This window comes from Phragmites australis, chromosome 6, assembly GCF_958298935.1.
Source record: "Phragmites australis chromosome 6, lpPhrAust1.1, whole genome shotgun sequence".
Classification (NCBI taxonomy): domain Eukaryota; kingdom Viridiplantae; phylum Streptophyta; class Magnoliopsida; order Poales; family Poaceae; genus Phragmites; species Phragmites australis.
The window spans coordinates 6871063-6896824 of record NC_084926.1 but is presented as its reverse complement, the minus strand read 5'-3'; the positions used below and the strand labels follow the sequence as shown (position 1 = coordinate 6896824).

The following is a 25762-nucleotide window of genomic DNA, read 5'->3' as shown; positions in this document are numbered from 1 at the left end:
CAAGCTCCTTGACGCCGGGTTTATCCGAGAGGTCCTCCACCCCGACTGGCTCGCAAACCCAGTCATCGTCCCGAAGGCCAACGGCAAGCTCCGCATGTGCGTGGACTACACCGACCTAAATAAGGCTTGCCCTAAAGATCCCTTCACCTTACCTCGCATTGATCAAATTATAGATGCAACCGCGGGATGCGATCTTTTGTGATTTTTAGATGCAAACTCTGGGTATCACCAGATTCGCATGGCCATAGGGGACGAGGAAAAAACTGCTTTTACCACTCCGGTGGGGACTTATTGCTACATATCAATGCCTTTTGGCCTGCGCAATGCTGGGTCTTCCTTCCAGCGCGCTATTCGTATTACCCTTAACTCGCAGGTTGGCCGCAACGTCGAAGCTTACATCGACGATCTCGTGGTCAAAACCCGAGACCGCGCCACCCTGTTCGAGGACCTTGCCAAGACTTTCAACAGTCTCCGCTCTACCCGCCTCAAGCTCAACCCGGAGAAGTGTGTCTTCGGGGTACCGGCGGGCAAGCTCCTTGGTTTCTTGGTCTCTGGCCGAGGAATCGAGGTCAACCCAGAGAAGATCCGGGCCATCGAGCAAATGCGACCCCCGGTTCGACTCAAGGAGGTCCAGCGTCTCGCCGGCTGCATGGCAACCCTCGGGCGCTTCATCTCCAAGCTCGGGGAGCGAGGGCTCCCCCTCTTCAAGCTTCTGAAGAAATCCGGTCGTTTTGACTGGACGCCGGAGGCCGAGCAGGCCTTTCGTGACTTAAAGAAGTACCTTACTTCGCCACCCGTGCTGGTGGCCCCCTCTCAAGGTGAGCCCCTACTGCTCTACGTTTCGGCCACTCCTCAGGTCGTGAGCATAGTGCTGGTGGTGGAGCGCGACGAGTGTTCAGGGCCGGGTGCTGGGTCCCAGCTCCCAGAGGCCCCTGACCACTCACCTGCCCTCGCGGCTCCCCCTGGGCAAGGGGTCGAGCCCGAGCACGCTGCTCCTCCCAGCCAGGGAGTCAAGCCCGCGTGCCCGGCCAGCCCCGACCGTGCCGCCGAGCCTGGGGGCTGCAGCAGCCCCCCGGGTGAAGCCGCCGTCCGGGCCCGCCGGGTGCAGCGACCGGTGTACTTTGTCAGTGAATTCCTCTGGGAAGCCAAGACAAGGTATCCCCAGGCGCAGAAGGTGCTCTATGCCGTGCTCGTCGCTTCCCGGAAGCTGCGCCACTACTTTCAGGCGCACAAGATCTCGGTGGTTACCACGTATCCACTGGGGCCCATTCTCCGGAACCGGGAGGGCACAGGGCGCGTTGTCAAATGGGCAGTAGAGCTGGCAGAGTTCGACCTACACTTCGTCAGTCACCAGGCAATCAAAAGCCAGGCGCTCTCCGACTTCTTGGCAGAGTGGACGCCCGTCCCCTACGTCGTCCTAGAAGAGATCTCTGCCTATCCCGGGCGCGACGCGCCCCGGTACTGGGTCATGCACTTCGACGGCTCCCTCTCGCTTAAAGGCGCAGGGGCCGGAGTGGTTCTCACCTCCCCAACAGGTGAAGAGCTCCGGTACGTCGTGCAGTTGCAGTTCCGCGCATCCAACAACATGGCGGAGTATGAAGGTCTCATCACCGGCCTCCGGGCTGCGGTGGGGCTCGGGATTCGTCGCCTCCTGGTCAAAGGGGACTCCCAACTGGTCGTCAACCAGGTATCCAAGGAGTACCAGTGCACGGATCCTCAAATGGTGGCGTACGTGGCTGCGGTCAGGAAGCTCGAGAGACGCTTCGATGGCCTCGAGTTGCGGCACATCCCTCGCCGCGAAAACGCTCTGGCCGACGAGCTCTCTCGCCTGGCCTCCTCACGTGCGCGCGTCCCTGGCGGAGTCTTTGAAGAAAGACTCGCACGGCCTTCCGTCTTGCCTGCCGAACAGGATGAAGGGGAAACCTCAAACTCAATTTAGGGGACCCCGGCGGTGCCCTCAGTGGGAAGCCCCGTCAGGGCGCCGCCGTCCGGCGAGTGCGCTGTGCTCGCCGAATGTTCTCAAGATGCCTCGTGGATGTCTGACATCCGAGGGTACTTGAAAGAAAAGTTCCTACCCGGGGATGAGGCGTCTGCCGAAAGAGTTGCTCGGCAGTCCAGACGCTATGCCATAGTAGATGGGGATCTCTACCGGCGTAGCGCAGGAGGTGTCCTCCTGAAATTCATCTCCCGGGCAGAAGGCGGCAATCTTCTCGCTGAGGTCCACGAGGGCGAGTGCGGTGGCCATTCATCGTTCCGCACGCTGGTCGGGAAGGCCTTCCGGCAAGGTTTCTACTGGCCTACAACTCTCCAGGATGCTTCCGAGCTGGTTCGGCGCTGCAGGGCGTGCCAGTTCCATGCAAAGCAGATTCACCAGCCAGCTCAGGCTCTTCATACCATTCCCCTGTCATGGCCTTTCACGGTCTGGGGTTTGGACATTCTGGGTCCATTCCCCCGAGCAGTCGGGGGCTATGCGTACCTATATGTCGTTATCGACAAGTTCACCAAGTGGCCGGAGGCGGTCCCAGTCATCAAGGTGACCAAAAACACGGCGCTCCAGTTTATCCGTGGCATCACCAGCCGCTTTGGTGTCCCGAACCGGATCATCACCGACAACGGCACCCAGTTCACAAGTGCCTTGTTCGGGGACTATTGCGAAGACCTCGGCATTAAGCTCTGCTTCGCTTCCGTCGCTCATCCTCGGAGTAACGGGCAGATCGAGCGCGCCAACGCGGAGATACTGAAGGGCCTCAAAACCCGGACCTATAACGTGCTTGCTAGGCACGGGAAGGGATGGGTGGACGAGCTGCCAGCCGTGCTGTGGGCTAATCGGACTACGCCAAGCCGCGCCACCGGGGAGACTCCGTTCTTCCTCGTCTATGGCGCTGAGGCAGTCCTCCCCTCCGAGCTCACTCTGGGCTCCCCTCGAGTGCATGCGTATTCTGAGGGTGAGCAGGAGCAACAAAGGCGCGACGACGTGGACTACCTGGAAGAGCGCCGGCGACGTGCCGCCGTCCGGGCGGCTCGATACCAGCAGAGTCTGCGGCGTTATCATCTGCGCCATGTCCGGGCCCGGTCTCTCGAGGTGGGGGACCTAGTTCTCCGACGCGTCCAGTCACGCGAAGGAATGAATAAGCTGTCCCCTGTGTGGGAAGGTCCCTTCACCGTGATCGCGGTCCCGCGGGCAGGTTCTTTCAGGTTGGCGACGGAGGAAGGACAGCCACTCCCGAATCCATGGAACATCGAGCATCTCCGATGCTTCTACCCGTAGATGGTCGTGCTCACGGCTCAGGTCAGTAAGGCCGGGGGCTTCTCCCCGCCCAAGCAGTCCGAGGGCTCCGCCCCTTGGGTAAGTCGCTGTCGCCCAACCTTGTAAATATTGTACATTCAGTATTTCAATGAGCAATCGCTATGTCGAAATATTTTTTCTGGATTCCGTATGTTTAATCTGTCTGGTGAGGTGCTCGGTTGTGCGAGAAAAAGTTCGCTCTCTCTTTTTCCCCGCTGATAAAAGAATCCCAATCGGTATGCATGCGAGCAGTCGCCGCTGACTTACGTCCGGCATGGTAGGCTGTGGTGTTCGGTGTCGTGACAGGCTCCCGGGCACTACCAAGTTTCGGGGTGCTCTGGGTAATCCCATCGCTTGAGCTGCTCGAGTAGTCCGGAGCTCGGGCCCCCGGAGCGGGCTGTCGGTGCTCGGTCTGGTCTGTCATACCCGGGAGCCACCGAACCATAGGACCTCTGGGTTATGCCTCTGTCCGCTCTTGTCCGCCGGTTTTGGTATTCAAGAGGTCTCGGGTTGAAAACAAGAGCAGTCTATAGCAAGTACCGCACTAACAGAGCGCACCAGACAAAAAAATTCTATATTCTCTCTTAAGTCACAGGCTGGCAATCACGAGCAGTTTGACCGCGAAGGCTTCAATGCCCCGGTCTCTGGTCGGCCCCAAGGGTCCTCGGGTGGTCCTACCACTTAGGCATGGGTGGTCAAGATCACCCGACCCCAGGAGCCTCGTATGCCTCTGGGCACTCGGGCGCTCTGTTGAAATAATCAAGTCCCCGGGCACCCGAGCTCAGAAGCACACCCCTCCTGGATCGGTTGGCCGGAAGGCCGACAGCTGTCCAGTGAGTGGTTATATTCAGACAAGTCTGCTTTCAGTAAATTTATGTTCCCGAGTCATTCTCGGGGGCTCTCGCGCTTTAATCTGTTCGGCGAGGTGGTCTCCTCGCACGCAAAAACCCTGCCGCGTGTCTACTTTTTCCCAGAACGACAGAGCGGTTTGTAGAAAGGAGTACCGCGCGTGCGGTAATGTCTGACTGAAGCCCTTCGTGGTGGTCGTGGTGTTCGGTCCGCTTTTAAGGACCCCGAGCACTACCGGGTCCTCGGGTGCCCTGGGTAATCCTATCGCTCGAGCTACTCGAGTAGTCCGGAGCTCAGGCCTCGGGGGTGGGCTGTCGGTGCTCGGTCCGGCCCGTTTTAAGCCCGGGCACCACCGGACCGCGAGGACTCTTGGTCACATTCTCGCCCGCACGCGTCTCCCTTCTACTAACTGAGTGGTCGCAAAGTGAAAAAGTGTTCACTAGGCACGGCGTGTTCCGAGCGGGATCGATCTATCTCCCGGGCAAGGAAGTCTGTGTCTTTGTTTCTTAACTTAGGCAATGCGGACTCGCGAGAGCTCGAAGGCCGACTACGCCAGCAATAGCGATCGGGACAACTTCGTTCTCGGGGATGGGAAGGTCGGGAACGGCCCGACTGAGTACTCCCCGGGACTTCCAGGCAGAGCATCAGAAGAAACATCAAGCACTCGGAGAAATTAGAGTTGCGAGCCCAAGGAAAAGCTACCATTATATTCAAAAGACATATACAAGGCATTTTTCAAGGGTTCACTCCTATATTTACATTCATCAAGACAACAAAAGAAAGAAAAAAGCTACAAAAGATCTAGTCGGCGGCGGAGGCGTCGGCTGAATCCTCTGAGTCGTCCCCGGGGGCTGGCGGCGGCGGCACCTCTCGCCTAAAGCCGGCCGCCACCACGGCGGCGGTACTCCGGACCGCTACCCGGGCGGCCTCTCCCTCAGCCTCGACCACTCCAGCGGGAAGTTTGGGTCCCTGCTCCGGTAGCAGGCCAGGACGTGCTCGGCCACTGCATGTGCCAAGACACGTCCCTCCCGGGCGGTAAGTTCCTGAACCACCCAAGGCAGGGCCTCAAGGCGCTCGCAGACCTGCTGAAGCCCCAACACTTGTTGTGCGGGGCTGTCGCTCTTCTGATCTTCAACGAGCCGCCCAAGACCACCCTTCTCTACGGCCCACCGCATCCGCCGGAGTATGTCTTCCAGCATATGCTGCAGGTTGACCTGCGAAACAAAAGCGGTCTCGAGCTTCTCCTTGGCAGCCCGTAGCTGCGCCTCGAGTCCCTGGTCCCCAGCCTGCTTCGCCTTGGCCACCATCTCGGATAAGGCGCGTTCACGGGCGGTTAGTTCCGCCTCGTGCTTCGCGTTCTGCTCCACCCTGGTAGCCGTGGCCGCTGCCGCCGCAGTAGCCTCGCCCTCTCGACGACCCAGTTCGCCTTCTCGGCGACTCAGCTCGCCCTCCCGCCGGGCCAGCACATCCTCCTGCTGGGTCACCGAGTCCTCCCGAACACCGAGCTCCGATGTCGATAATTCATTGTCCACCTCCCGAAGGGAGACGTCCTCCTCCCAGCGGCGGATCTCTTCCCTGATCTTCCGGAGGTCGTCTTCCCAGCGCTGGAGGTCGGCGCGCATCTTCTCGGCCGTGCCCTCCCGGCGGGTCAGCTCGGCTTGCCGCTCCTCCGCCGCCTGCTCCCGAGCTGCGACTGCTACCTCCCTCTCCTGCACCTGCCCCATCCCGGCAAGGGCCTCGGCAGCTTGCTGCTTCGACGCCTCAGCCAGGCGGGCGGCGCCTTCTCGTTCCCGCGCGGCTTCTGCCCGCACGGTCTTCAAAATTTCTTGTTCCTGCGTGGCTACCGCGCAGATGTCTTCTAGGAGCTTCTGCTCTCGCGCGGCCGCCGCACGGGCCTCCTCCTGGGCGCCCGCCAGCTGCGCCTTCTCCAATGCCAGGCGGGCGCTTTCGGCCTTGAGCTCCCCCTCCTTGGCGTTCACCGCTGCGCCCAGCCACCCGACCGCTACCTGGACGCCTTCAATGGCGGCCAGGAAGGGGTCGGCGGGCTGGCCGGGCGCCGGTGGGGCCCAGGCCTCTCCGGAGAGTGCCTCCAGGGGGTCCGAGTTCTCTGCAGGGCCCTGCACCGCCATCCGCCCCGGGCTCTGCCTGCCCGGGGTAGGCTCCGCCGGCACCGAAGACTCGGACGGCGGCCGCATTCCCGCATCGGCCGCCCTGTCCGCCGGCCCCGGCAAAGCATCCACCTCCACCGTCATCCGCCCCGGGCTCTCCGCGCCCGGAGTAGGTTCCGCCGGCGCCAAGGATCCGGACGGTTGCTTCGTCCTCCTCTCGGCCGCCGCCTCTGCCTCTCTCCCAGTGGCCGCCACGACAATTGGCGCCTCCGCCGTTCCTGTGCCCGCCTCCGTCGGCGCAGCCGGCGGGCTCGGCTCTGGCCTCGGCGCCCGCGCCTTCTCCATCGCAGTGGCGCCTGCGGCCGGCCTACGGGAGACAGATGAAAAATGTCAAAGCTTAGTTCGGGCTAGAAATGCCCAGGAAAAAGCAAGAAAGGAGACTCACCGATACTGCCATTTGGCCGCTGGGAGCCTAATGTCCGGATCCGGCGCCGTCGGTCCGGACTCCTCCCGCCGCCTCTTCCACTGGGGGCTCGGCAGAGCCGCTGCGCGGGCCTCGGGTGCCACTGCGCGGGTCTCAGGTACCGCCACGCGGGTCGCGGGCGCCGGCACAGGCCCCATCCGCACCAGCCGCGGCTCCAGCACCGGGAATGCCGCAGCTGCCGTTGGCGACGGCGCAGAATCCGGCACTAGAATCAGGGCCTGGGGACGCTTTCCCCGGTCTCCCGGCGCCACCTCCTCGACGGTTTCAGAGGCGCCCTCCTCTCTGGCGCGGTGGCTGCTGCCTGCGGCGGCCCCGTCGCTAGCCCGCACCGAGCTGGCAGTAGCCTCCTCGCCAAGTAACTCCTCCAATCCGGGGAGCTCGGAGGCCTCGGGGCTCCGGCTCCTCGGCTGGTCCACAGGCCCCTGGGTGTCGAACTCCGGCAGCCGCGCCATGATGGCCACCCGGTCGGGGTTGGCGCAGAGTGCCATCTCCAGCCACGGGAGTTCCAGCCGGCCCATGTCCTCCGTTCCGGTGATCACCCTTGTTATCCCCCGCAGTTCCGCCGGCCCCAGATCCCAGCTCGCGCCTATCTGGGTCCTGGTGATGTCCTCCGGCCCGGTATAGAACCAGCTCGGCTGGGCCCGCTCTCGCAGAAGCGCCAGCCGACGGCGCAGGAAGTCCACGACCACCATGACGGAGGTCAGCCCAGACTAACGCAGCTCCAGGATGCGCTCCAACACCGGCTTCAGCCTCGCGTCTTCTGGCGGCGGCGCCTCCCACGTCGATCGTCGAGGTTCCGCCGCCGCTTCTGGCAGCTCGAGGCGCTCGTGGGGGTCGACGTCGACGAAGAACCAGTCCCGTCGCCACTCCTCCCACTTGCTGCGCAGCACCTGGGGAATGTAATGATCCCCCAGGCCGTCCCGGAGCCGAAGGTTGCAGCACCCCGCGACGTCCGCCGTGGAGTGCCCCCTCTTCTTCCCCACCGGCCGAAGGACGAAGAAATGGTGAAGCAGCGTCACCGACGGCACCACCCCACGAACATTTCGCAGAAATGCGCGAAGGTCGCCAACACCACCACAGAGTTGGGGCTTAGGTGCACCGGTTGAATGCCGTACGTCTCCAGCACTTGCAGGAAGAAGGTGGAGAACGGCGGCACCAACCCCGCCGCCACAAAGGAGGTGAAGAGGACGATCCGCCCTGGGACGGTCGTCGCTGGCGTCAGGCTCGCCGGCGTCACCACCACAGCACCTTGTTGCCCCTCCGGCACCAGCAGTTTCCTGATCTTGTCCACCGCCTCCTCGTTCCTCAGACGAGACTTCGGCAAGATGCTGTCCGAAGCCTTGTCCCGGCGTCCTCCTCCAACCCTCGTCATCTCGACAAGAATGAAAGGTGTTTTGGCGGTGGAAAAAGAGAGAAGGAAGAGTGCTCCGGTCGCCTGAGAATTTCCTAAGGGCTTCGGAGCACACAGAAAGCAAGAGCACAAGAGCAAGAAAGCGAAAAGAGGGGGACGGACCGATCATATCCCCCTTTTATATCTCGAAAGTTCAAAAACTGCCGCCCAAACGGTTCGCTCGGCGAAGCGTCGCCTCGATTGGCGCAACCGCCAGGCGAATCTCCCGCCGATCGCGCGATGTCAGCGGCTGCCAGGCATATTTTCCTCGATCCGCGTGGCGACCGCGCGTGCTGTCCGTACAGTCATCATACCCTTCGGAAGTTGTGTGGACACGCGTCCATTCATTTTCCCGTTGGGAGGTACTTGAGGTCTGGGTCCGTAAAAACCACCTCTCGAAAGCCTGCCACATGGCATCTGCACCAGCCTCGGCCTCGGCCGCGACGAAGGGCCCATCCGCCGTCTCCGTCCCGTCGCCTACCAATGGGCCCGGGGGCTACTATCGGTGTATCAGGAACCAGGGGTCCCTGAGTCCCGAGACCTTGCCGACCATCCGCCACGCGTCACCATCCCGCGAGGTCCGCCCTGCGAGATAAGAAGAAGCTAAGTCCCGGGAGAAGGTGCTCGGGGCCGCCGCCTCTGGTTCCCGAGCACCCCAGTTCCCCGATGATCCGCGGAGTCCAAGTACCGGGAAGAAAGTGCTCGGGAGAGAGTGCTCGGGGCTGCACGTGGCAGCCCCCGAGGACTCGGTTCCCCGAAGGGTTCCCCCAGTGCTCGGGAGAGAGTGCTCGGGGCTGCACGTGGCAGCCCCCGACGACTCGGTTCCCCGAAGGGTTCCCCCAGTGCTCGGGAGAGAGTGCTCGGGGCTGCACGTGGCAGCCCCCAAGGACTCGGTTCCCCGAAGGTCTCACCGGAGTGCTCGGGAGAGAGTGCTCGGAGCTGCACGTGGCAGCCCCCGAGGACTCGGTTCCCCGAAGGTTCGCGCAAGATCGTTCAACGACCCAAAGGGTCCCCTCGCCGGGGTGTCAGCCAGTCAAAGACGCGAATGCTGCATTTAATAGGCACGCGTGGCCTGACATCCTGATATCCTGAAATTCTCAGCTGCCCACGCCCTAGTGTCAGACCCTGCCATGCTCTGGCAGGGGGGCGTGGGTCCATTAAATGCACTGGTCCCGTCCCGTTTCACCCGGGTGCCTCGGGATAACGTTGCCAGAATCGAAGCGCTCCGCCTGCCACCCTACCCCGGCAGAAGAACAAGACAGGGTGGGCGCACCGGGCACCTCTGCGGCTGCCCGGTGGGCCCTCTTAATGGCGCCGGAGGACCTCCACAGTGGCGGATGGTAGGATGCACGCCGCAATTATCCACCGCCCCTGTCACTTCGCCAAGACGGAATGATGACGCCTTTCTCCGTGGCACCTTGGAACGTGCGCCCCCTCTTTCCCATTTAGGATAAGTCGAGGTCGGCGCGCCTATAAAAGAAAAGGATGGAGAATACATAAAACCACGCTCACAGCACACGCTCACAGCTCACAACACACGACTCACGACTCATCCTTGAAGAATTCCGCCTCAGATCCGGAAGCCCTCAAGAAGCACCCGAAGCCCAGATCAAAAGACGAAGAACATCACAAACAAGCTCAAGCCAAGCTAGAACACGAGAGCCTCAAGCTCTCTGTAGACAGCTCACCCCTGTAACCAGATACATCATTGAAGAATTCCCCTCAAGGATAGATATAGCACTCACACAGGAGTAGGGTGTTACGCCTCCGTACGGCCCGAACCTGTCTAAACCCCGGTGCACCCATCTTTCTCGCACTAGGACGATCATCTCCCACCAGCCACTGCATTTATTTTCGTTCCCATTTATTTCCCAGACAAGCTCGTTCAGGATCATCCCCCCGGCTGAATCTCTAAAAAGGGGTCTTTCGGGATCCCTGCGACAGGAGTTCATCCTCCGACACGGCCTCTGGCCACGTCGACTGTGCCAGGTCAGGAAAAACATACCACTTTGTAGGACCCCTCCCCTTGGGAAGAGCCTGCCATGACCTGTCCTATTTCAGGACTCGTCTGAGGTCGAGGTCGCCTACGATTAGTGTCTACTTTCGCACCCTGTAGTTGCGGTAGTGCCCGAGGCTCTGTTGGCATCATATCAGAATTTTGAGAATGTTCATGGGACTCTTCGTTCGAGTTTGTATTGTCCTCTCGCTGCGCCTCCTAGTCGTACGAGGTGACGTGCTTTTTCCGACTGGTGACTTGAGTCCTATTGTCTGTAATTATGCGATATGGACTACCAAACAACACTACCAGCTCCCGTATAAACTTAACCGCTGTTGCGGCAGTGACCTTCTTGACGGGTTCGACCTTTATCCACTTGGTGAATTTGTCGATTGCCACAAACCAAATTCAAAACTGCCTAGGGCTTTTAGGGAATGATCACATGATACGAGCCCCCAGATAGTGAAAGGGCAAGAGAGTGATACGGTTTGCTGTGTTTGGGCTTGTAGTTTGGCATATCGACCATGGTTGACATGACACACATTGTTTCAGCGACTCGCAAGCATCTTGGAGGGTTGTGGGTCAATAGAATTCTTACCAGAATATTTTCCTGAGCAGAGTGCGGTATGATTCGTGGTTATCACATATGCCTCCGAGGATGTCGGGGAACGCTGTGCTCCCCCCTTCCTGAGTGTGTATTTCAGTAAAAGAATGTTGCTTCTTTTGGGGTAGAGGCGCCCCCTACCAAGGCGTATTTGTGGTCCTGCCACGAGACCCTTTCTGCTGATCTATCATCGTCAGAGATTGCTAGATTCTGAAGGTAGTCCAAGATCTATCCATCTAGGTTGTACCCAAATTGAGCAGCGCGATCACATGATGGCCACCCAAGGTCGACGACACAGAAGGAGGTGTTATCTCCAAAGATGTTGCCTCTGGTGCTCTGTTTCTAAGCGGAGCATCCCTTCCACGTTGGCCTGAGACCACGGTAGGTGGTCATGTGAATCATTTTTCAAAGACTCCGACCGAGATAGGTGCGTAAGAAGAGGCTAGACGAGCCAGCTCATCAGCTAGGAAGTTGTCCTTACGAGGGATGTGCTAGACTTCAAAACTAAAGAGGTGTCACTCTAGCTTTCTCACTTCAGAAAGGTATGTCGCCATCGTTTGATCTGAGCACAAAAAACCCTCTGCGCTTGTTTTACGACCAGTAGCGAGTCCCTCATCGCTAGTGGACGTTTTACTCCTCGTGCGGATGCTACTCATATTCCAAATGAGAGGCTCTCATACTCTGCAACATTGTTTGGTGACCTAAAAATTTAATTGAAATGTGTGCTTGAAGGTGTCACTGACGTGTGGGGTCGAGATCGCTCCAGTCCCTAGTCCATTCAATGTGCATGTCTGTCGGAGGATTAACTCCTGTCGCACGGATCCCGAGAGACCCCTTTTTAGAGATTCGGTTGGGGGGATGATCCTGAATAAGTTCATCGAAGAAATAAATGGGAATGAATGCAACGGCCGGTGGTGGGGGTGATGACCTAGTGCAAGAAGAAGTAAATGCACCAGAATTTAGACAGGTTCGGGCCGCACGGGAGCGTAATACCCTACTCCTGTATGGATGCTATAACTGTCCTGAGGAAGCCCCTCAAGGATGTTGCTGGTTACAAGGATGTTGGCCTAACTATGAGCTTGAGGCTCCTTGTTCTTCGGCTGGAACTGTGCTCAACCTTGCTCACAGTGTCTCTCTTGCGCTGTGTTCTTCGTGTCTACTCCCGAACTCTCGTTGTGGGTCTGGTTCATCTTGGGGTTGGGGTTTTTTCACCGTTGTTGATGTTGTCTCTCGTTGTCGGTCTTCCTTCTGTGTTGCCGGCTATTTTAAGTACTCGCCGGCCACGACAAGCCCCGAACGGAAAGGAGGGGGCTCGAGTTCTGAGATGCCATAAATGGAAAGGGCGTCATCATTTCTTCTGGGTGAAGTGACCGGGGGTGGAAAATGCGTCGCACGCCTGGTCGCCCGTCACCATAAATGCCCTGGCAACGGGCGCCGTGGAGAGGGCCCACCGGGCAGCCGCAGAGCAACCCGGCGTGCTCGCCCTGTCTTGTTCCCCTGCCACAGCAGTGCGACAGACGGAACGCCTTGATCCTCACGACGTTATCCCGAGACAAGCCGGATGGCACGGGACGAGACCTGTGCAATTAATGACCCCACGCCTCTCTGCCAAAACGTGGCAGGAACTGACGCTGAGCGCGGCGGGAGCAGTTAGAGGTGTCAGGCCACGCACGCTCGTTAAATGCGGCGTCGGACCTCTGGCTGGTTGACACCTCGTCGGCAGGCCCCTCGGGGTACCGAGTGCTCGGGGGTACTGTTCACATCCCCGAGCACTCTCTCCCGAGAATGCCCATCCTTGTCCTCGGGGTGCCGGGTGCTCGGAGGTACTGTTCACTTCCCCAAGCACTCTCTCCCGAGCACTCTTGCACGAACCCTCGGGGGACCGAGTGCTCGGGGGCTGCTACGTGCAGCCCCGAGCACTCTTGTACGGATCTTCGGGGAACCGAGCGCTCGGGAGCTGCCGCACGCAGCCCCGAGCACTCTCTCCCGGAACTTAGCTCTTCTGATCGTCAGGGGACTAGGGTGCTCGGGGGTGACCGGGCACCTCCCCGAGCACTTTCTTCCCAGTACTCGAACTCCGTGGATCATCGGGGTACTGGGGTACTCGGGGGCCCGTGGCCCCGAGTACCTTCTCCCGGGACTTGGCCTTTCCTCATCCCACAAGAGAGACCTCGTGGGATGGCGCCATGTGGTGGATGGCTGGCCTGGCCTCGGGATTCGGGGACCCCTGGTTCCTGATACACCGACGATGACCTTTCGACATGTGTAGTCTTGTGCCTGTTCGTCTCTGGTCGCAGAAAACCTGCATCACTCGACGACCAGTACTGCTCCCGTGACCTATGGGGGTGACTACAAATAGGGCAACGACTCCTCATATGGTCAAAGAGTGGTCAGTACAGGAGGAGAAAAATGGGTCACCTGTTGATATCCTGGAAGGCTGCCCCCGTTCCTGGTATCCGTCGGAAGTGATCGTTCTTTCTATTAGAAACTTGAAGAGTGGAAAACCCTTTTTCCTGTCTTTGAGATGATCCTGCCCAAAAAGGCTATACACCCAATTAGTTTCAGGGTACCCTTTTACTTGTTTGAGGATTTTGCTTGACTGATGGCTTTGGATCACGCTGTAGAGGCCATGTTGGCGCATGGAGTCACACAGGTCAATGGGATGGCTGCCCCGACACGTTGTGGGTCTCCGAGCGCTCCCTGTTGCATGAACTATCATGCAACCTTCCCGTTGAGCCTCAGAGCTCTTGGACTCCGATTCGGTGTTCCATTTCTGGATCACACTAGGCTCATCATGTTATCATATGATGAACACCCCGCGGTGACCGGGGTCCTCGGAATGTGACTCACCGATTACCGTTGGTCTGGCAATAGGTAGCTCAATCTAATCTTCAACATTTACCGAAACGCAAAAACGCGTGCCCCCTACCGGTGCGCCAACTGTCGTGGGTTAATCCCTGACAATGATTTCATGGTATACCGGTCGAGGGACGCGTGAACAACGTTTGTGGTATATGTGTGTTTGTGTGTGTGATGAACTCAAGAATACGAGGATTATCCAGGTTCAGGCCTCCCTAACCCTACGTACTGTGTATTTTGTTATCAGAGTTTGTGAACTAGTTACAAATGAGTTTCCCCTCTACAAACCGGGTCCTCCTCTATTTATACACTAGAGAGAAGGAGAACTTATAAGTAAACCCTTTTCTACTAACCCATACCTTAGCTAAACCTCTCACCCCTTGGCTATTAAAATAGGTGGCACACGTAGCATTTTTTCTTCCGATGAAGCAGCTGATCTCATCCCATTTGCTGTACACCTCCACGCCTACGCTACCTCGGTTAGCCGGTATGCCCCGTCCCATCACCGGTCCCCCATGCGCGCTTTTGAAGCAGTCTGACACGCCTACAAGCCCGTCTTGTAACGTTTAAACCAAGAAAGAACACAAAGAAGAAGCAGCCGCTAAAACGGGCGGTAGCCGAGAGAAGGCTGTTAGATATTTAGACTAACCTAAACCAAAGATAGAACTTTACCTAATCACGCAAACACTTAGACTGATGCGGAATTATATGGACTTAACCTTGATTAGGTGACTCCGTCAGTTAATCTCGGTGAAGAACAACGACAAAGATTACTACTAGGTTGATGCAACCGCAGTTGACATTGATGATGTCGTGTTAAGGACGAACGCCAGTGTTGTCTCGGTGGTGGTAACAGTTTTCAAATCATAGCAGCGCCCTCAATGATTCTATTATTAGGGTTTGGAAAGTGTCAGGTTAAGGCTCACCTCACAAACGATCGATGGGATTATGGGTGGTTGGCGCCCCTTTTTATTTGGCGCTGGCGATTGGGATCGAAACCAACTGGTGGTTTTCACCTCTATCAAGGCACGTGAGAGGTGGGTCTAAGTCCACCTTACCTCTCGTTGTTAACAGAGATCACAACTCACAAAGGCTCCTTACCAAATGACGCACTCCCACCCACAATGAAATGCTGGGTGAGTAAGAGATCTCCAAGGGCTCGCTACCTGCCTAGTAATCGGCAAATTTACTAAGCAGATGAAAAAAACTGCTCCAACAAACTTCCTATCAAACTAGCTATCCTATCCCTCCGCGCGGCTCGTCACATTCCGAGAAAGTACTAGAGGCATTGCTCCAAAAATCTTATGTTGCTCTAAAAATCCTAGAATATTTTGTACATGTTCTATAATCCATATGTAATTCATTTTAATCAGATTCACCTAAAAAACTCGTGTAGAATTTAAACTAAAATTCTCTAAAATTTTTTACTTTTATAACTTGTAACAATTGTTAGGGTTTCAAATAGATGGAATCGAACCACTCACTCCGTTTGGATTTCGAGTTCCTTATGTGATGGACTAATTTTTTAAATTATTTCTAGACCTAGGTTATATAGTGAAAAAGTTAGTTCCTTTGTAATGCTCCATTTATATGCATTTTTATCATTTCATATGATCCTCCACATCGAGACTGCGGCATCATGACGACGGTGGCCATGAGATGATCATACAACACATTGTGAAGGAGGTATTGAGCTCGGTGGTCTACCCTACGCTCACCCGAACTAACTATACCAAATGGGTGTTCGTGATACGTGAACATGTAGGCGCAAGATCTTTGTAACCAATCGAGCTCGGCGATGTTGACTACCGCGATGACATGCTGGCGTTGTCATCCATTCTCCACGTTGTACCATCGAAGATGCTATTAACTCTCTTTGTCAAGGACACTGCCAAGGACGCCTGGGACGTGATCAAGATGATGCATGTTGTGTCGAGTGTGTCATAGAAATGAACACACAGAAGCTGTGCCGCTAGCTCAGTGAGATCAAGTTCAAAGATGGTGAGTCCATCGATGACTTCACATGAGGATCATGAGCCTCGCAAACATCCTCCGAGTCCTGGGAGATGAAGTCACTGATCTTGAGGTGGTGCGAAAATTTCTACAGATCATCCTAGAATGTCTCCAGCAAGTCACCATCTCCATCGAGACGCTCATTGATCTGAGCACACTCTCGATCGAGGAGGTGACCGATCGCTTGTGTGCTATTGAGCAGAGGTACAAGCTTGGCTCTTCAGGGGGCAATGGTGGGCAGAAGCTACTTCTCATTGAAGAGTGGCCATCTCACGTGAAGAAGTGTGACAATGAAGGAGAATCCAGTAGCGGCGGCAATGGTGGCTCCCATCGTCGGCATGGCAAGAACCACAGGCGTGGTCGAAGCAACGGGCCACGCGATGGCAAAACCAACACGTCCAGGGAAGGAGGTGGCCGGGACAAATGTCGAAACTACGATGAATCCGACTATTGGACCAAGGATTGCAATAGCAAACCGAAGTGGGTCGAAGCCCACCTGACGCAGGGCAATGACTACTACCCACGTTTTTTATGAACAAAGTTTGTGTCGCACCACATACCATGTCCATTCCGCCGCAACACGCTGTGCCAACATCCCATCCGTCACGATGCATCCCTCTCTAGCTGGTCGAGGCGAAGGTATTCACACGGCTGGATTGAGAAGGACTGTAATTAGCATGTGTAATGGTGTGGGTTACTGCTCTTGAGAGACAGTGTCTGCATGTTACTCCTTGTATTATAAAAAGTCAGAATACACCAAAATATCTTGTGCTCTCAACCAGTTTCTATGTCATTTGTGCTTAGACTTGTTGCTCGTGTGATAGAGCAGGCGATTACCTGATCCTCCTCCTCGAGTTCTCAAAAGTGGTCAGACTCCTCATTGGACCAGCCTTTAGCTCGAGTTCCATCCCCTTCCATCGGTGTTGAGCTTTTCTTCGCGCCCGTAGTCGCCACACAGCAGCAGTGGGAGACGGAGTAGGCTCCTAACAGGCTCTCCCATCTGATTATCGGCAAGACTCAGCGCACTATACTTTTTATAACTGCAGAAGAGTGAGTTTGACATTAATCAGGCATCCCAACGAATATCAATTGGTTATTTATTGCCAGATTTGCCTGTTTGCTATGTTTGAACCGATCCCATGGTCTCTTTCTCAAAGCGCTTGATCTCACCCGCCAATTGCTGCATGTTATCGTCATACACGTAGGGGGATCCCTCGAACATAATTTTGCTGCCATTGACCGGCATCGGCACAAATTCTCGGCAAGGCTCTCCAATGACATTGATGGAGTTGTGATAGTGGTAGTATTTGATCAAGCCCTCTGTCTCGTGGGCCGTCGTCCCGGAGATATTCTGCGAAATGTGCACGCCAGCTGAGTATGCATTTCGGGCCTGGATCGCGTATTTGCGATCCCACCTGACTTTGATGATCGTGTCACGGAAGACGAGTTTCTCAAATCCCCATTCTCTGCAAATCATGCAGACAGATGATTTAGAATATAATTGTAAGAGGCAAACTAAATAATAACCTATCATAAAACAGATGAATCAATAAACTTTTCTCATCCAAAGATAACAAAACGAAGTATAGCACAATTTTGTTAACCGAACAATTATAACTTATCAACAGCTATTTTACAATGGTTCTGCGCCAGGCCAATCAGTTTAGTGAAAGCGGTACATAAGGCGCCCGTGCAGATCTTTTTCAGTTTTATTTCCTCAGGGCTGTTTAAAGAAATTTATAGTCAGTGATAAGAACATTTCATTTGTACAGCATTTTCCAGCTTGTATACCTTAAAAACTGTCCTTTTCTTTTTTCAGGACAACTTTCTATAATTCTATGTATAGAATCACTGCGGCCTACTGTCCTTTCAAACCTAAAAATGGATACTACGATATATGGTTCAATGGTGAAATTTGCAGAACAAAAAGGACGACCCGATCACATCTGACCATTGAGGACACAATTTGACCAAGGAAGAGTTTAACCAGGCTCATGCGAGGGTTGCAGTCACAAACAGCACATTACCGAACTAGTCAACAAATTGCATAAACAAATAACCACCGACTTGCTTTCTTAATCAGAGAATGTATGTTTGAATAGTCAACCCAGCCAAAAGCATTGTTTTTTCATATCCTGAACATGATGCCTAGCTACAAGCGTGAATTTAGGATGAACCGTGGCAACTTTGCCAATTTTCAATACAAAATGGTGCTAAGTCTGCAGGAATCTATATCTATACTTTTATAAAATAAATTTTTATAAAATGAAGAAGTTACAATAAATTTGAACAATTATATATATATATATATGGATGTTAAGAAAGACAACTCTCTATCGACTACGACTGGATAGGAATCGGTACCTCACCCTTATATAAGACAGAAAGATTGGAGGAGAAGAACAACGAACAAGAAACTATGAGCAACACGAAAGGCAACAACAGAGGAGTTACTCGACGACTTTAGCCCTACGATAGATTAGATCCAATCAACTCCTTGTAATAGTCTTAGACAACTTGCTCGTACTCGAGATTATCAATACAAGGCAGCAACAACCCCACAAGACGTAGGATATTACTTCAATCGGAGGCTCGAACCTGTATACATCGTTTTATCTCACTTCGTGATTAATCCCTACTCTTTAAGGTATCCAATCAATTTATGAACATATTATCGGGAACTAATCTTCGACACTGTACATAAACAAAGTTGGTCCCAATTTCCTCCACTCTCAATTGTTTGAATACCTCCAATCAATTTAAAAATATATAATTAATAGGCATTATCAGTATTAAAAAATATTAATATATTATTATTTTCCTCAATCTATATCTAATAATTAGAATTGATTATATCTTCTATAATAATTAGACATATAATGCAAGAGTTATAAATAAGCTTTTGATATCTACTATTCACGTGTTTTAATCACATGGCTCAAATTTATTTTTGAACCTCACTAATTATGGAATATAATCAAATCCCTTATCCCCTCCCCTAATGAAACAATCAATCACCTCACATGTCTTGTATGGTCACATCCAACTCTAAACCTGCTTCGTCATGCTACATGTGTTAGAGGTTAGCTCGACCTCCTACCATTTTCTTTCCTTTTCTTTCTATGTCATTTTTTTCCCTATGCAAAATGTATGTTTTCGCTATCTTAATTGAGAAGTTTTAGGATTGCATCATCAGTCTTTTGTTTTTCAGTTATTTTTTCCATGATTTTTTATTTATATCATAATATTATTGATTTCTTGTGTGCTTAACGCGTGCTTGGTTGCCAATCAAACCAGGGTGTGCACATAAGATGAAACAGCGAGACAAACCTTGAGTAATTCCTGCTTGGATCCTGCACGCAGAGCTTGCTGGACATGGGATTCTGCTTGATGGTGAACTGCGTGTAACCCGAGAGCTTGCCGAGTACCTCATCGAGCTTCTGCCCATACGGTAGGTAAATGTACTCGTCGACGTCGAAGAAGAAGGTCCAATTGGCGGCGTGCCGGTGCCGGTGCAAGCAGTCGTTCACCGCCAAGAACTGATTGTAGTAGAATCCGTCGTACTCCGCCTGCGCCTGGATGTCCTGCACGGTGACCCGGCCGGCCCTGACCCATGGATCCAGCACCGCCCTCACCTCCGGGCTGACGCCGCCGGCGTCGTGGAGCACGAAGTGCGACCTGGGCCCGAAGAAGCGCGCGTGGTAGGCCATCCACTCGCGCATTCGGCTGGCGCTGAGGTTGCCGTACAGCGACGAGCCGCAGTAGAGGTAGTCGTATTGGAACGGCGGGCTGAAGCGGGACTCGTCGTAGGACCCCGGCGCCTCCTCGAGCGCCACGAAGCGCTCGTGCCGGCGGGAGTTGGTGGAGTAGTAGGCGTGGACGAGCAGCTTGCCGCCGGCGTTGCTGGCGTTGGGTTCGGAGGGGAACGTGCAGTTGACGACGACGGTGGTGTAGACGCGGCCGTAGCCCCAGTCGGGGAGCATCTTGTATGCCTTGGTCCTGACGGGGCGAGGCGAGGGGTCGCCGGCGGTGGGGTTGGGCAGCCACTCGCACTTGAAGTAGGGGGTGCCGAACACGTGGGTGGGCTTGGACGCCAGCCCCACGATGGCGAACGTCCGCGGCCCGCCCCGGTACGCCCCCATCTGCACGAACAGCGCTGCCGCGCTGCCGTACGGCCGGAGCACCCACTTGTTCGGGTCCTCCGGACGCGTCGGCCGCGCTGCCGTTGCCAACCGCACGGGGACAGCAGCGGTAGTGGTGGTAGCAGTCGTGGCCGGCTGATTCGTGTTTGTGGCTGTTTCAGCGGTGGCGTTAGAATACGGGAGGTTGGCGGCGGTTGTGGCGAGGAGGGAGCAGGGGGAGGAGGAGCGGGCCGCCGTGAGCAAGAAGCCGTAGGGCTGGAGCTGCCAGAATGCCACGAACAGCGTGAGGAAGGCGAGCGAGGCCACGAACAACTTCATGTCCACGCACCGGCTGGCAAGCGACGCGCCTCCTCTGCCTCTGCCGCCTCCCGCATCTTTTCTTTGCTTATACTTCATGGTTGGCCTTTGCCCCAACGCCATGCTTTTCCCCCTTCACCTGAGGTGGGGTGAAGGAAGGTGACGAGGTTGGGTGGTGTGGGAATCGGTCGGGCCGGCCGGCCGGCCGGCCGGTTTGGGAGAGGAGGGAAGGGGAGAGAGATGCTTGTGGACGCGCGCCGACTGATAGAGGTCGCGCCTCGAACCAGCAGGCAGCAGTCAAGGCTGGCGAGTTATGGCCAGCCCAGAGTTGGGGCAAGTAGTAACGGTGGCTGCCTGGCTAGTGGGCTGGCGATTACCGCAGCTTCTCAAGGTGGAACCAAATTTGGCACATACAACCAACACTAAGTAATACCATTATACTTTTCCTTATTTATCGTCGTGCTTTAATGATAACATTATTTTCTTCCTTAGTTAGAGTTCCGAGTTTCCGCTGACAAGCTTTTTTAGCGAGAAATTTGTACTCTGTGGCCTTATAGGGAGGTTGACGGGCATGGGGCAGAGCGGCGAAGCACTAGGGCTATCGTCGGTCGTGGGATAGGTTATAGACCACCGGTAGCCGATGTTGGGGCAGGGGAGATTCAAAATAGAGTGTCGAGGGTTAATATCTAACAGTGATTTTAGAGTATACCGGTCGAGTAACGCGTGAATAACACTTGCGGTGTATGTGTGTTTGTATGTATGATGAACTCAAGAACACATGGGTTATTCATGTTCAGAACTCCCTCAGGATAACAACCCTACTTTATCTGTATTTTGTTATCAAAGTTTATGAACTGATTACATATGAGTTCCCTTCTGTACAAACTAAGTCCTTCTCTCTTCATATACTAGGGAGAAAAAGAACTTACAAGTAAGCCATTTTCTACTGATCCATACTCATCTAAACCTCCCACCCTTTGGGCTGCGCACGTGCCTCCTTTTATTTCGATGAGGCAGCCGACCCCATCCCATTTGTTGTACACCTCCACGCCTACGCCACCTCGGTCAGCCGGTATGTCCCGTCCCATCACCGATCTCGCACGCGCGTCTGTGAAGCAGTTTGACACGTTTGCGAGCCCATCCCGTAATGTTTAATGCTACAGGACGAAGCATGACACCACTGCACCGGTCACAGCCTGTCCACTGGAAAGGAGTGGCTAAGGAAGGAAAACACTTGAGTAAAATGTATTTAATAAGAATAGACTGGTTTAATAAGTATATGTCCCGCAACCAGTGAAGGTTGGTCGAGAGAGTCCCTTATGTGGTAAGGATCCTGGTCGCAAGATGCAAACTGGTCGCGCGGTGGGACCTAGTCAAGGAAAGAATCGTCTGGCAATTGGATATTGGCTATTGTAGGCCCTCAAAACAGGGGACCCCCCTATTTTCTACACCGACAGTAGCCCCCAAGCTTTCTCGTGGTCTCGTGGTCATCATCCCTTGGACGCCTATACGTTTGACACTGCCCGAGTAGTAATTTTGACCCCACCCTAACAATACAATCGATCGGGTAGAACTAATATATGTACACTACACAAAAACAAACTATAGATCCTAAAAGCTCTAGCCCCCGACCGTCTGGTTGGTCGAAAAACTATCGACCAGGTGGTTAAGCCTTTGAATCGAAAAAACTTACCATTTGGTGAGACCGTTCATATTCTGGTTATCTTACAAAATAGAGTCTATTTTTTGAATTTGAAAAAACTTATAAGCCATGTTCCACGCTCATCCAGAAGATCCTGCAAAATAGAAAAACAGGATCATCTTCGAGCAGCCTTACACATAGAAATTGTGTTTCACGAGTTTGTGTAATTTGTAGCTGGCCTCCGGCCATGTCGACCATGCCTGGTCAGGAAAAGCATACCACTTTGTAGGACCCCTCCCTTTAGGGAAGAGCCTGCCATGACTTGTCCTATTTCAGGACTCGTCTGAGGTTGAGGTCACCTACGATCAGTGTCTACTTTTGCGCCATGTAGTTGCAGTAGCGCTCGAGGCGCTGTTGGCATTGGGCTGCCGGAATTTTGAGAATGTTCATGAGACTCTTCACTCGAGTTTGTATTGTCCTCTCGCTGCGCCTCCTAGTCGTACGAGGCGACATGCATTCTTTGACTGGTGACTTGAGTCCCATTGTCCGTAATTATACGATTTGGACTGTTAAACCGCATCACCAGCTCCAGTATGAATTTAACCGCTGTTGCGATGGTGATCTTCTTGACGGGTTCGACCTTTATCCGCTTGGTGAATTTGCCGATTGCCACAAACCGAATTCAAAACCGTCTAGGGCTTTTAGGGAACGATCCCATGATAACGAACCCCCAGACAATGAAAGGACAAGAGAGTGATACAGTTTGCTATGTTTGGGTCTGTAGTTTGGCATATCGACCATGGTTCTGACATGACACACACTGTTTCAACGACTCGCAAGCATCTTGGAGGGTTGTGGGTCAATAGAATCCTTAGAATATTTTTCCGACCAGAGTGCGGTATGATTCGCGGCTATCACATATGCCTCCGAGGATGTCAGAGAACGTTGTGCTCCCCCTTCCTGAGTGTGTATTTTAGTAAAAGGTTGTTGCTCCTTTTGCTATAGAGGCGCCGCCTACCAAGGCGTATTTGTGGTGCTGCCATGTGACTCTTTCTGCTGACCTATCATCGTCAGGGACTATTAGATTCTGAAGGTAGCCCAAGATCTGATCCATCTAGGTCGTACCCGAATTGAGCAGCGCGACCACATGATGGCCACCCAAGGTCGACGATGCCGGAGGAGGTGTCATCTCCAAAGGTGTTGCCTCTGGTGCTCCATTTCTAAGTGAAGCATCCCTTCCACGTTGGCCTGAGACCGCAGTAGGTGACCGTGCGTGTCTTTTTTCAAAAACTCCGACCGGGATAGGTGCGCAAGAAGAGGCTAGACGAGCCATCTCATCGGCTAGGAAGTTGTCCTTACGAGGGACGTGCTAGACTTCAAACTGAAGGAGCGTCACTCTAGCTTTCTCAATTCGGAAAGGTATGTTGCCATCGTTTGATCTGATCACAGAAAACCCTCTGCGTATGGTTTATGGCCAGTAGCGAGTCCCTCATCACTAGTGGACGTTTTACCCCTCGTGCGGACGCTACACGTATTCTAGATGAGAGGTCCTCATACTCTGCAACATTGTTTGATAGCCTAAAAAATTAATTGAAATGTGTGCCTAAAGATGTCGCTGACGTGTGGGGTCAAGATCGCTCCAGCCCCCAGTCCATTCAACGTGCACGACCTATCAACATGTGTGGTCATGTGCCTATTCGTCTCTGGTCACAGAAAACCCGCACCGCTCGATGACTAGTACTGCTCCTGTGACCTGTGGGGGTAGCTACAAATAGGGCAACGACTGCTCATCTGGTCAAAGAGTAGTCAATATAGGAGGAGAAAAAGGGTCACCTGTTGAGATCCTAGATGGCTGCCCCCGTTCCTGGAATCCGCCAGAAGTGATCATTCTTTCTATTAGAAGCTTGAAGAGCGAAAAACCCTTTTTCCTGTCTTCGAGATAATCCTGCCCAAAAAGGCTACACATCCGATTAGTTTTAGGGTACCCTTTTACCTGTTTGAGGATTTTGCCTGACTGATGGCTTTGGATCACGCTGTAGAGGCCGCGTTGGCGCATGGATTCACACAGGTCAATGAGATGGCTACCCCGACGCGTCAGGGGTCTCTGAGCGCTCCCTGTTGCATTAATTATCATGCAACTTTCCCGTTGTGCCTCAGAGCCCTTGGACTCCAATTCGATGTCCTATTCCTGGAGCACACTAGGCTCATCATGTCGTATCCTATGATGAACACCCTGCTGTGATCGGGGTCCACAGAATGGGACTCACCGATTATTGTGGGTCTAGCCATATGTAGCTCAATCTAATCTTCAACATTTACCGAAACGCAGAAACGCGCACCCTCTACCGGCGCGCCAACTGTTGAGGGTTAATCCCTGATAATGATTTCATGGTATACTAGTCAAGGGACGCGTGAACAACGCTTGCGGTATATGTGTGTTTGTGTGTGTCATGAACTCAAGAATACAAGAATTATATAGGTTTAGGCCTCCCTTAGGATAATAACCCTACGTCCTATATATTTTGTTATCAGAGTTTGTGAACTGGTTACAGATGAGTTTCCCCCTCTACAAACTGGGTCGTCCTCTATTTATACACTAGAGAGAAGGAGAACTCATAAGTGAACCCTTTTCTACTGACCCATATCTTAGCTAAACCTCTCACCCCTTGGCTATTAAAATAGGCTGCGCATGTGTCCTTTTTTTCTTCCGATGAAGCAGCCAATCTCATCCCATTCGCTATACACCTCCACGCATACGCCACCTCGGTTAGCCGGTATGCCTCGTCCCATCACCGGTCTCCCACGCGTGCTTGTGAAGTAGTCTGACACGTCTGCGTGCACGTCTTGTAACATTTAATGTTACGGGGCGGGGCATGGCACCACTGCGTCGACAACGGCCCGTTCGCTGGGAAGGAGTACCTAGGGAAGGAAAATATTTAAGTGGAATACATTTAATGAGAACGGACTGATTTGATTAGTACCTGTCCCACGACCAGTGAAGGCTGGTCGTAGAAATATCTTATGTGGTAAGGATCCTGATTACAAAGATGTATACTAGTCACGTGGTGGTTCCTGATCAAAAAAGAATCGCCTATCAACTAGATATTGACTGGTGTGAGCCCTCAGAATAGGGACCCACTATTATCTACACCGACAGAGAGGTTAGCCCAGATCTAACAGTGGGGACGTTGTCGGTATCGGGAGAAAGAAGAAGTCGGTGATTCTATTGGGAGGAAGAAGAAAGAGATGGTGTTGATCATGAGATTTCTTTTATTCTCATGAACCCGATATATATCATCTCTCTAAAAGAATTGATTCAATCATTGGGGGTCCATTCAGCCCCGTCGAGGTGGGTGTTTTCGGTTTTGCGTTGAAGCAACGTTGGGCTCACAGCCTGCTAGCTGAACACCAATCGAATTGATAGCTCTTGGAACAAAGAGAAGTAGGCCTCTTACTCGGGCCCATTTGGCATTAGCCCAGGTAGGTCCATCCTTGCAGTTTATACGATCTGCGGAGGAATATAGTACCAAACTTTGGGTGATACGGTACCAGTTCAATAAGTTCATTCAAATAATCATGAAAAGTTATAAATGAAAATTATTTAGACAGGGCATGATATAATCGAGCATCATGCAAAAATCAACTAAAATTTTGATACAAGAGAAAAGACAAGGCAAAAAAATCAACTAAAAATTTGATACAAGGGAACGCTAAGAGCCTAGCAGCACAGGTCCGTCTAAATCTGACAATTAACTAAAGGTAGAGAAGTCAATGACTCAGATAAAGCATCAGACCATAGACTGGTAGAGATCTCATAATGAGTAAGCAAGAGTGGTTCGTGGATTTTGTTCCCGATGCACCAGGATCTTTCCCAGGGCTTTAATGTATGCAACAAGTAGTGTTGATTGAGCACACGTTTTCACTAATGTTTTCCTCAACACATGGGAGCTTCTATCGTTGGCCCTTGGCTCTAGACCATTATGCTTGTCTTTTCACCTATTGAGAATTGAGATATCCTGGACGACCAAAGCAAAGTGAGAGACATACGTCAAAACTGATTCAAACTGTTTTCTGTATGCCTTCTAGCATCTT

At 53.5% G+C, this 25762-nt stretch overlaps 1 protein-coding gene across 1 annotated transcript; it reads right to left on the bottom strand.

The window, feature by feature from the left end:
* Positions 1-16672: 16672 nt before the first annotated feature.
* On the bottom strand, positions 16673-20127 carry LOC133920400 (galactan beta-1,4-galactosyltransferase GALS1-like). Its single transcript, XM_062365021.1, has 2 exons — positions 18920-20127; positions 16673-17055 (listed from the first exon to the last, which is right to left on the bottom strand). The coding sequence occupies exons 1-2, from the start codon at positions 20125-20127 to the stop codon at positions 16710-16712; spliced, it is 1554 nt and encodes a 517-aa protein (XP_062221005.1). The 3' UTR covers positions 16673-16709.
* Between the last annotated feature and the right edge of the window lie 5635 nt (positions 20128-25762).